Below are 12,516 nucleotides of genomic sequence, written 5' to 3'. Positions count from 1 at the left end.
TTCTGTAAAGTTAAAGAAAAAGTTGTTGAAACTCCAAATGTGAAATTAACTTCAAAGACAAAAGAGTGCTTTTTTCATAATCTATTGATGTTGTTCAAACTATGGCGTCTAGAAGAAATTGATTTGCTTGATGGTTGTAATTCTTATGCTGAATCATTTAAGAAAAATGCCTCTTCCATATCTGAAATGATGAATCATGTTATTGTTAAAAAAAATGAATGAAGCAATTGAAAAGGCCAAAGTTTGGGAACAAGAAACCAAACAATTCATTGAAAATAACCATAATGAAGATGATGAAAATGATTGTGATGGTCAAATTAATGTGATTGGAAAAGATGAATTTGATGGTGAGGTGGATTTGAACCTCAAATAAGACAAGTTACTCAAGAAAAAGTACTGGAAAATGAGCAAAAACTCAACCAAATTCAAAAGGCTTTTTATGATGAAATTATTGCTAAAATTGAGCAAAGAAATTTCCATTGGAATGAGGAAAAACCAATTCCAAGATGCAATTGTGATGACTGCCCACAAGTGCTGAAAGTTATTAATGATCAAGGCGGTGTGGGAAAGTCCTTCTTGATCAATGCACTAGCAAATAAATTATCATAAATTTATCCAGCTGTAAATGGTCCAACTGTCATAATTTGTGCCCCAACAGGTGTCAGTGCTTTCTTGTTGAAAGGATCCACTTGCCACAGAGTTTTTCAACTAAAAGTACAGCATGGTTCTACACCAAAGTATGAAGAATTATCTAAAACTAAGCTTAAGGAAATGAGATTTATGCTTAGTTATGTGAGATTGTTCATCATTGATGAAATAAGCATGATTAACCATTTGCAATTGGCATTTATTCATCAACGTTTGCAAGAAATATTTGGTGATTCAAGAAAAAAAGTTTTTCCATTTGCAAAAATGTCCATAGTTACTTTTGGTGATTTATTTCAGCTTCCTCCTGTGAATGAAAAACCTGTATTTTCAAAATTTTCAATTTATGATGCAAAAAATCAGGTTTAGGAATAGCTGGTCTAAATTTATGGTCTTATTTTGATTATGATGAATTAACAATTAATATGCGACAAAAAGATGATACTGAAAACTTTGGTGACATTTTAAATAGAATTAGATTGGGATCACCAAATGATAACGACATTAAAATTTTAAATTCTCACAGAATTAATACGAAACGAAAAGCTAATCTATCAGAAGTTGCTAATCTTTTGATAGAAAAGCAAAAGGAAATGAATATAATTTGCATTTTGCCAACAAATGAAGCTGTGAATGAACTGAATAAAAAAATGTTGGAAATGTTGGAAATCAATGGCATTAATACAGTTGAAATCGCAGCTGTAGATTCAAATATGAGACAAAAGTCATCTAATAAAAAAAACTTTAAAAAACAGCCTAAAAAGCTTAAAGCTAACAAAGTTTCCATTACAGCTGGTCTTGAAACTGTACTGAGAATTGCGATTGGAGCTCGGTGCATTTTGAGACAAAATATTTATGTAAATAGAGGTCTGTGCAATGGTACTATGGAAATAATTACTGATATTAATTTAAAAAATGGCAATGTTTTTTCTGTGACTGTACAATTTGACAATATGGATGAAGCTGTTGACATTGAACATAGAAGCTGATTATGAAGTTTCACCAGGACTTTTGTCACTAGAAGTCAGATACGTTTGTTATTGAGTTACGGTCTTACTGTACATAAAACCCAAGGAATTTCGGTTGATGGCATTATAGTTGACTTAGGATCTGATGTGTTTTCAGCTGGAATGGCCTATGTTGCATTATCACGGGTAAGAAAATTGTGTAATGTTTATTTAATTTATTTAGATCTTTATAAATTATTAATGTGTGACAAAAGTGCATGGAATGAATATAATAAATTAAGAACCAAAAGAAGTAGACTTGATTTGTCCCCACATGATCCATGCTGTGTAAAGCCACCTACTTTGTCATTTTTAAAACAAATAATTCGAAAAAGCACAAAAAAGAAATTGATATTGACAGTGAATTGCTATTAAATGAAAATCCTCCTATAAAACACCTCAAAAGAATTGGCAAGATTGACAATGTTCAATTAGATTTAAAATTAATTAATACCAGAAATTGTTGTTTTGCTTATTGTATTATTCAGATCATTTATCAACAGCTTCCTTATTTCATTAACATTATTAAAACAGATCCAACCATAGAATTGTCAATTCAACAATTGATAAGGATTTTAGTTCCTGGCACCCACAGTGTTGCTGATTTAAGAGAAATGATGGGTGGAATATTTAATGATGGAGGACAACAAGATGCTCTTGAATTTTGGGAACATTTATTGAACACATGTCCTAACAGTGCTCAAGAATTATTTGTTTTTTAGGAGAATAGAGCCAGAAAATGTATCAGAAAACACAAAGTTTATTTTCAGAAACTGGAAAATGGTCAGTGCAACTGTAGACACCAAGTTGGCTGTCATTTACAGACTACTCTAATTGGAAATAATGCCAAACAAATAACTCTTACACTACATCCCATTGATGGTCGCCAGCAATTTAAAAGTTTACCTAAAACTGATTCCCATGCCATTAAATATTGCAATGAGTGTCAGCAAAATACTGAACACTTGGAAAAAGTTACTTATACTTTTCCTGAAAGAATGAAATATTTGTGTGTGGCACGTAACCGATTTTCAATCATCAATGATTGTTTTAAAATAATAAATGCTGAAATTATGTATTTTAATACAAAAAAGCAAAACACTTTTGGCACAAATTTCAAATTAAATGCTGCCATAATGCATACAGTGGATACATATTATTTTAGTCATTTCACTTGTATTGTGAAAAATGAAGAAAATTGAAACATTATTAGTGATTCTGAATATGTTTCTTGTAATATCAAATTTCCTTCTAAGATGAGTAACATTACTGCACTACTTTTTTGAAAAAAAATTGACTTTTTACTAAAATTTAAGGATTTAATAAGCTTATAACAAATTTAAAAAAATTGATCAAAATTGAAAAAAATGTCTGGTTTTCATTTTCTAGATTTCTTATGTTTTGTTCAATATCTAAAAATATAAAATATAAAAACTGTTCTTTATTTAATTGTAAACACCTTTCCTTTTAAAGTATCCCAAAATGTTGCATTTAATAAAAGCATTGTAAATTTTTTGTAGTTAATAATTATTATTTAAGATCTCACACCAATTACTAAGCACTTGCATACCTATCAACCAGTTGAATCCACAGATTTCAGAGACACAACTATTATTACTAGTAGTAGTAGTAATTGTTGTAGTAGTCGACTTTTTATACAGGTTGGAGAATGGTTAGAATTAGAAGGGAATTGGATAAGATAGAGAGAGTGGAGTTGGAGGAGTTAAACAGAGGTGAGCTGAGAGAGAGTGTGGAAATTATCTTCCACCATCTTTCTTTCCTTTTTTCTTTCCTTCTTTCTGCTGTTTCTGTTCTTCCTTCCTTCCTTCTTAACTCCCTTCCTGCCCCCTTCCCTAGCTTCCCCTTTTTTATGCCACCTGACTCCCTTATGCCCGTTGATTGGATGAGACGTTTTCGTGCTAAATTGAAGCATGATTGTGACATTTTTGAATTAATTCGGCAGTTGTGGAAAGGGCGTCGTTGAGACAACAAGTATCGAATACATTCCTTTAAGGTCTCGGATAAAAAAGGACGCCTGAAAATTTACTAAGGCGATGTACAACTTTGTCCTAACAAGACATTAAAATTGTTGAAAAGAACCAAGCCTGGAAAATAATTTAGGCAAAGTACAACTCTGCTCTAACAAGACATTAAAATTGTTGAAAAGAACCAAGAGAAGAAAATTCGCCTCAAAGTTTTCTAAGACACTTGAAAACTGAATTCAATTATCGAGAAAAGGATAATTGAAGTTTAAGAAGAAAATTCGCCGCTGGAAAGTTTCTAAGAAACTTGAAAACTCTAAAATATTCTGCCTCGATGGAATTTTAACCGTTGCAAAAAGGACTACGGAAACGAGTTTCCAGGAAAAGGACCGATAAAAAAGAACTTTTAAATAACACGAACTCTGAAAGTAAAAAGCCCAAACAAAACGAACTTTCTAAATGTTCCATTCGGAAAAGGGCGCCCAGAAGCTTCCAGTAAGTGCACCCCCCTTCTTTCTTCCATCTTCTCTATCTCTCTTTCCTTCTCTTTCTCTTCACTCTCACCCCTTTCGGTTACTACTACAAGAATACTTGTAAGCCAGATGGACATTTTTGGCAGCCCATAAAGGTCACAAACTTTTCCTTTTGCCATTATATTTAATAAATTCTATTTCTCATATTTTTCTTTTTTTGTTTGTTTTCTTCCTTGATATTTCAGAGTTTAGTAGTAACGTCTAATTGATTAAGAAGAATTACCTTCCACGGGAAGAAGTGGATAATAAATTTCTTCACTCTGCCAAAAATTGGTACTGATAGAGTTAATAACTGTCAGTTTAGTAAAACTGGTCTCTGCTAAAACTGGTCTTGGTGACCGCGGTTGAAGCAAAAATGTAGTAGGCAAAACAAAACAAAAAAAAATACAACTAAAAACAGACGGAACAAAAACTCGCTTCTCGCAGACATGTGGGTCGTAACAAGCACAATCTACTCGCCAGAATCACCTACACACAATCTGCAGAACCCTCCCTCTCCTTTCCAGTGTCCTGCCTTTATAGCGGGCGGGAACGACATATTTGCATAATCTCGCGAGAGCAGACGTTATTCAACGATAATCACATAGATCAAATAAAAGTCCATGGACGCCATCTTGGAAATCTCTCTTTCGCTCAACCCAAAACAGACATATCCGAGGTAAGCTCTATTTTTCATTTTGGTTACTGCTAATTCTGCTACACTCCCCCTTGATCTCATGATCACAAATGGGGCATGGGGGCAGTCTTCTTTGCCGGGTGCTTCTTTGAAGAACTGGAGGCAGCACTTCCTCCTTGTCATCTTCCTTATTACCACTGTTATTGCCGCCAGCCTGTTCCATAGGCGGTGTTTCACAATCAGGGCAGGGACAGGGGGGCAGTATCCGTCTTTGTCGGGTACTCCTTCGTTAAGGCAAGATGGGTGGTCCCTCTTCCGCTTCTTCAGTATGTGCATTATATGGCTCTTCATCGTCCTGCATTATACTCTCTGCTCGTTCAGAAGACATTGTACCATCTTCCTCTTCCTCCGATGTAACAACATAATGGCGAGGGCGCAGATCTTCCACGTGGCGAGGCACACCGTCCACCAAAATCGATTGAGGGCTGATTACCTTGGTCACCTCACCCTTGCCGAACCTCGTGGTACATCGATTTTGCGGTCTTTTAACCCACACGTGATCTCCAACCTGGTAAGAGCTGTCCTTGGGATCTGCGGACGCAGTTGCGAGATTGGTCTCCTTTACTCAAACTTCGTATCGATAAATCCTGTTGGCAGGCGCAGTGAAGGGAGATGTGTCGTCTCTTGGTGTGATGTTATGCCAGTAGACAGCTTCCTGTATGAGACAGCGCATTCTAGCCGCTATTCCTTTCACTGTACGGTGACATCGCTCCGCTATGCCATTCCCGGCTGGAGCGTACGCACAACGGAATCGCAAGTGAACTCCCCATTTATGTGCAAATGCTTGGAATGCGTTGCTGCAGAAAGCCGTGTCATTGTCTAAAAGGATTTTATGCGTCAAGCCACGCTCGAGGACCACTGTTTCCAACTGATAGATCACGCTTGCCGAGTCCTGCCTTGCCAATTTCCTCCAAATGGAGAAACGTGATGGACCACAGTCTGTTAGAGTTAAAAAATGGAAGGTGCCATAATGCGTGATATCCATTCCAATTCTTTGCCAATTCTCGTTAACTTCCAGCTTTCCCTTTTCCCACCTGACTGGCGCTGGGTCAATGGACTGACATTCCTCACATTTCTGTATGACCGTTTTAACGGTTGCTTTTGTCATAGTTGGGCAACTCCTCTGACAAAGTAGGTAGTGCGTCGCATCCCCGGATATCCACTACCTTTGTGAATAGCCATGATTTGACTCTCATCCAGCTCCTCTGTGTGAACCACGCCTATCACCAGGTCAAGCCCGTTTTTCTTTTTCATTGCCTCAAACCATGTCTGTGGTACTCGTGTCAATCGGTCAGCAATGTTTCGTGCTGATGGAACCAGCGTCACGTCCGCTGTCAGCCCGTACTCTTTCACGAGCTCCTTTAAAGTGCTTAGTCACCTCCTAATAAGCATCTCACTTGCTGCTTTGGTGTGCACTCGCGCCTTTCCAGTTAGTGTGTCCGAGACCCAATGGTATACGCAGACAGAATCTGTCTTTATGTGTAGCACTTTGCTCTGCCACTGTAGAGCCAAATTGATACCTTTCAATACGGCATCCATCTCGGCTAAGTTGATATGTTGAGAGTCACCTTCAGGTCGCAGCCAATATGCATCCTCCAACACAGTTTCCCGCATCTCCAAGGCTGCACCAATTGCTAGGGAGCTAGCATCGACCCATACATTCAGCTCTTTACCATCCACACACAAATTTCCCCAGACCGGATCGTTCCGCTGCACAGATTCCAAGATTTCGAATATCATACGATGCAGTACGGCGTCCCTTGCTTCATCATCCCAGCCCTTCGTTACCGAACTTACTCTCCTTCTAAGTATTCCACAAGCCACACGAAGCCAACCGCACACTGGAAAGTGCCCGACAAGTCGACCACACAGGGAAAACATTGTTCGTCGCGTAACAATGCTGGGAGCCTCTGGAATTGCATTTCCTCGCTTCCACCGTAGTTCACTGTGTTCCATCCAAACCGCCAATCCCAGCACCCGTGCACCGTCCTTCAACCGCTCCGGGTTCTTGCACTCAAACCCGAACTGCACTAGGTATTCTCTTACATGGGTCGCGGGCACCACGTCCTCGTTGACAAAAATGTCATCGATGTAAGCAGATGCTGCGCGGCTTACAACTTCTTCCTGACAATACTTCGCTGACAATTGCTCTTATGATCAGGGGAGCCACATTCAAGCCGAACCCCAGACGGGTCAGGCAATATTTTTTCCCATCGATTTCCACAGTCTGGTATGGCCACAGTGTCTCATGGACCCGAACTTGTAGGTATGCTCTCCTGAGGTCCAGTAGAGACACGTTAGAACCTTTTTGTCTCCATTCGCGCAGCTTAGCCGCACAAACATCTGCGTTGGCCATAAACGCGTCTACATAATGATTTAGCTCCCGGTAGTCTATCACTGGGTGCACTTTGGCTTTGTTCTGCTGCATCACAGCCATCAGGGGAATTAGGCCTTTGGGAGGTCCCAATTTATCCTCTGGGTACGGCACGAGCCAACCATTATCTATCCAGGTGCGGAGTTCCTGCGTGTATTCTTCACAGATTTCTGCCAGCACTGGGTATTCTGACACTCGATTGTGTAGTCTTTCAGACCACTTCCACGATGCGGTCCATGTTTGGTTTTGATGATCAAAGGTGGCGGTGAAATCTGGTTCATTAATAGAAATGGCTGCGCATTTAATATTTTTCCTGTCGCCCAGCCGCACTGATCCTGTAGGTTTGACAACGACACCACCCAGAGCTTTTATGGCGTCGATCCCTAGAAGTAAGTCAAACCCCAGCGGTTTGCCACGCACCACCAATACATCGATTCTGGCAGACACACCTTTGTCAGTGGACACAGAGACCGCTCCAACACCGCAGCACGCATGGGACATTCCACCAATCATTTTGACATCTACGTTCGTTTTTCTCCAAGACCGACACCGGTCTGCATGTAAAATAGTCCTAGAGCATCCTGTATTAATAAGCGCCAAACATCACGTCCCATCAACGTGGATGCTTATCACCGGGAGCATCGTGCTCGCATCTTGGTGGGGAAGGAGACTGGTGCTTATGCGTCCTCCCTGTGCTTGTTTCCCGAGCAAATCCGAGCCCAGTGTCCACTCTCACCACAACGGTAACACTGTGTTCCCCGTTTTCGACAGTCCTTTGCAAAGTGGCCTTTTGTATTGCACTTGAAACAGGTCACACTAACAGGAATATTCTGGGCCCTGTGGTTGTTGGGTGAGCGTGTGGCCGCAACCACATCCTGATTGTGTTCCCCAGTCGTCGTCAAAATTCTTGCTCTCGACATTAGTTCCCCCATGGTCAGGACTTTGATGTTTGGCACCTGTTGAAGAGCAATTGAGATAGCGTCAGGGAACCCAATGACGAAAGTCAATTTTGTGAGTCTCTCTAAGCCATCTCCGGCCAATCCAACCAACTGCCTGATTTTGTTGGCATAAACATCCACACGTTCGCCAGCCCATCTAACCATAGTTATTTTTCTGTATGCTGCAAACACGTCGTCGGTAAATGCTTCCTTTAATCAGGCCTCAATCTGGTCTATTTCTCTTTGATCGTCCTCCTCCATTTCTAGTGCATCACCTTCCAGATATAAAGGTAGCAGACTCGCTACATCATCCAACTGCTGAAGTTGTGCGACAAGTCTCACTTTTTTCAGCCACGCTACATCTCCCTCGCCAGAGAACGGCTTGATAATATCGCTGCTTATCCGCACCTTCGCCATAGTCGGGCCGAAATAGCTTGAAACAAAAATGTAGTAGGCAAAACAAACAAAAAAAAATACAACTAAAAACAGACGGAACAAAAACTCGCTTCTCGCAGACATGTGGGTCGTAACAAGCACAATCTACTCGCCAGAATCACCTACACACAATCTGCAGAACCCTCCCTCTCCTTTCCAGTGTCCTGCCTTTATAGCAGCCGGGAACGACATATTTGCATAATCGCGCGAGAGCAGACGTGATTCAACGATAATCACATTGGGTAAACGCTAATAAAAGCCCATGGACGCCATCTTGGAACTCTCTCTTTCGCTCAGCCCAAAACAGACGTATCCGAGGTAAGCTCACTATTTCTCATATTTTTCTTTTTTTGTTTGTTTTCTTCCTTGATGTTTCAGAGTTTAGTAGTAACATCCAATTGATTAAGAAGAATTACCTTCCACGGGAAGAAGTGGATAATAAATTTCTTCACTCTGCCAAAAATTGGTACTCATACTCTGCCAGTTTAGTAAGCTACTCTCTGCTAAAACTGGTCTTGGTGACCGCGGCTGCTGTCTGTTGCGTAGATAGTACCCCCACCCTCCTTCCTTCTTCTTTGTTTCTGCATCGGCCATCTTGGCTTCTTGTTCATTTTACAGGCATTTTTGGCGCCAAGAGGGGTTGTTGGTGTTTCGCGTGCCACGGGGGGAGTGGTTTAGCATTTAGTCATTGATAGGTTAGAAGGGGCGGGGTTTAGTATTCTAAAATGACTACTTCTCCCACTACCACAATGTTACTTGAAAAAAGAAAGATTATTAGAGACAAAATCTTAACTGTGTTTGAGTTCTTAGACTCGTTAGATGAAATCAACGAAGCAGGTTATACATTGTATAAAAAGCAGATAGATGATTACACTGCTTTGGTGGATTTGTTAGATGAGCAGATTATTAATGCTTATTTAATTGAGGGAACAGAAGATGAGGAGATAAGGTCATTTAATAAGGATTGCGCTCTTCATCGGGTGAAGGTTTTGGAAAAATTGTCAAAACTCAAGCCTTCAGCAGAAGTAAAGGATAATGCAAATCACAAAGTCTGAAAGGAAAGGAAAAACGTCTGGGGATAACGCCCAAAATTGAATGACCCAAGTTTAGTGAAAAGGATTTAGAAAACAATATATTAACTTTCCTTAATTTTCAGCGGGAATTCGAGAATAGCGTAGTGGACTTAGAAAATGACGCCCTGAGGTTAGTTTTGCTGAAAAACCATTTGTCTGGCTACGCCTTTCAACTGGTACAGCACCTCTCTATATCTGAGGAAAACTATTACATAGCCACCGACATTCTCGCGTCGGAATTTCTAGATAAGGACAACATTGTGGATTCAGTTTTTTCTCATATATTGGGCATCGAGAAGTTAAGCAACCACAGAAGTTTTTGAATTCCGTTAAGGCTCAGGTACACGAATTAAATAGTTCCTTTGGTTTAAATTTCTTGGAGATGAACTCTCCCGGAAACAAGTTATTAAGTCACATTGTTTTTAGTAAGCTGCCCACTCTTTTTAAGTCTGAGTTAATTCATAAAATAGGGAATTACCCTACCCTGGAAGACATACTAGACCACAGTTCGGAAATATTTCGAACGATTGAGTTTTGTAAAAATAAGGAAACATATCCTCGGAAGGTGGCTAGTATACCTAAGAAAACATTTTGTCCTAGGTTCATGGGTTTGTAAGATGCTAAAAAACCTTCCACACTGGAAAACTTTCATATCCAGTCTACTAAGATTGGATTTAAGTGTAATTTTTGTCAAACCAATAACCATAACGGTTATTCCTGCAAGTTTTTTCCTTCTCATGCAGATCGGTTGAGGAGGTGTAAGGAGATTGGCTTATGTAGCAAGTGCTCGAGCCCTTCTCATGCAGAAGAGTCATGTCTTTGCAAGGGTAAGGAGTATGGAATGTGCTGGTTATGTAATAAGAGGGGCCACTGTAGAGTGTTGTGTCATTCTGTTGGGGGTGAATCTACTGCTTCTAATGCTTGTTGGCACTTGAATAGCTTTTCGTTGCTGCCTGTTGTTGAGGTTGCCGTCAACAATGGATCTGGTGAAAGTGTATCTTTTAACTGCCTTATCGACACTGGTAGTGAACGATCCTATTTGTCTGGAAAAATGTTGGATGCTTTTTCTGATATTAATACTCCCATGAGAAATCGTAAGTTTCTGATTAAGACCTTTTTGGGAAAAGAAATTAAACACTTGAAGGAAGTTAATTTTCAAGTGAGGTTTCCAAATTCCTGCCATTCTGTGTCGTTCTTGGTGGATGATGATATGGACCTTTCGTTTCGTGTTCACGGATTGAATTCTGTGGTAGAAGACCTTAAGAAACATCAGGTCAAATTGGCTGCCAATTTCTCGGAGTTGAGAGATGACACGTTACCTGTATATGATTTACTGGGCGTGGACGTGCTTAGATTTTTGGGACCCATGAATTTAAAGGAGTTTAGAGAGGGCCTTGTGTGGGAATTTCCCCAAGGAATGGTTTTGTTTGGTGATCTGGCAGATTTTGGGTCTCCTCCTTCCAAAGACCAGGCAAAGGGGTTGGAATTGAATTATGCTCAAGTCGTCAAAGAACACTCTGTGTGCGACCTCACTCATGTATATTTTGTGTTGAACCCCAAGTCTGTGTATACTGATCTGTTCAGTTGTTTTGAGGAGTCTACTGTTGAGAGAACTGCGGAAAAAATGCTTAGCTTGGAAACCATAGGTATTGTTGAGGAAGAATTCAGTGATTTCGATAAGAATATAATTGAGTCCTTTTGCTCCTCCATTCACTTCATAGATAACTGTTACTATGTCAGTTTGCCTTGGAATGAAGAAAAATTAAAGTCGGTGCCTGCTAATCATCAGGTGTCTTTGTCAGTTTTGAATCGCGTATCGAAGAAGCTGACGGAACAAGGTTTGTACGAAGATTATTGTCAGGTCTTGTTAGACCAGGAAAGGGAAGGAATAATTGAAAGGATTGTGGTTGCTCCTTCCGATTTTAACAAATATGTATGGATTCCTCATCGACCGGTGATAAAACAAGATTTACAGTGCACCACAAAGATTAGACCGGTCTTCAATTGTTCTTTAAGAATCGGTGGGAAACCTTCTTTAAATGACTGCGCTTATTCTGGTGTCAATATATACACTGACATGCTGGATTTGCTTTTGCGGTTTCGGATGGACCAGTATGTTCTACTGGCCGATATTTGGAAGGCCTTTTTAATGATCCGTTTGAATGACGAACGTGACAGAAATAGATTCTGCTTCTTTTTAAGATTGGGTGATGAGTTGATCTGCTTCAGATACAACACTCTTATATTTGGCTTTGTGTCCAGTCTTTTTATACTGAGCTACATGGTTCGATATCATGTGGAGAAATACCCTCCTGGTCCTTGCAGGGAGATGCTTTTGGGCCACTTCTATGTGGACAACTTGGTGAAAACTCATAATTCTGCTGAAGTTCTGATGCAGCTGTATTTGGAGGCTGTTTCTGTCATGGGGGAAGGTGGATTTTCCTTGAGGAATTGCTGTAGCAACAATGAAGTGCTTGCTAAGCGAATGTTGCAGGATAACAGTCTCTCCTCCCATGGTTCTGACACTGAGAAGGTATTGGGCTATTTGTATAACCCCTCTGACAAAATGTGAGCAAGTTCTTGCATTGAAGGAAGATCAGTATCCTCTAAGAGGGATATTTTGTCTGTAAATTCCTCTGTATTTGACCCCCTTGGCTTAATGCTCCCTGTTACTATTAAAGGTAGGATCCTTCCTAGTAAATTGTGGAAGTTGAAGGTATCCTGGGACCAGCCGGTCCTACCTGACGTTATGGTTGACTGGGAGAGGTTGTATGAGGATCTGGTACGTATCGGGGAGCTTGAATTCGACCGTTACTCCGTGGCTTCCGATTCTTCAGCCACGTTGATAGTTTT

General features: G+C 40.2%; 1 protein-coding gene across 1 annotated transcript; it reads left to right on the top strand.

Annotated features, from left to right (window-relative positions):
- The first annotated feature begins 10,504 nt into the window (after nt 1-10,504).
- On the top strand, nt 10,505-12,235 carry LOC145276599 (uncharacterized). Its single transcript, XM_080127795.1, has one exon. It carries the CDS (start codon nt 10,505-10,507, stop codon nt 12,233-12,235), a length of 1,731 nt encoding a protein of 576 aa, XP_079983921.1.
- Nucleotides 12,236-12,516: the final 281 nt, after the last annotated feature.

This window comes from Euprymna scolopes, chromosome 5, assembly GCF_053919585.1.
Source record: "Euprymna scolopes isolate OS-2025 chromosome 5, ASM5391958v1, whole genome shotgun sequence".
NCBI classification, from domain to species: Eukaryota; Metazoa; Mollusca; class Cephalopoda; order Sepiida; family Sepiolidae; genus Euprymna; species Euprymna scolopes.
Note: the sequence above shows the minus strand (reverse complement) of the source record. Positions and strands in the feature narration are given on the sequence as shown.

Bases quoted from the DNA above. Each gene is read 5' to 3' on its own strand.
- LOC145276599 (XM_080127795.1), top strand. From the start codon at position 10,505: ATGTGCTGGTTATGTAATAAGAGGGGCCACTGTAGAGTGTTGTGTCAT.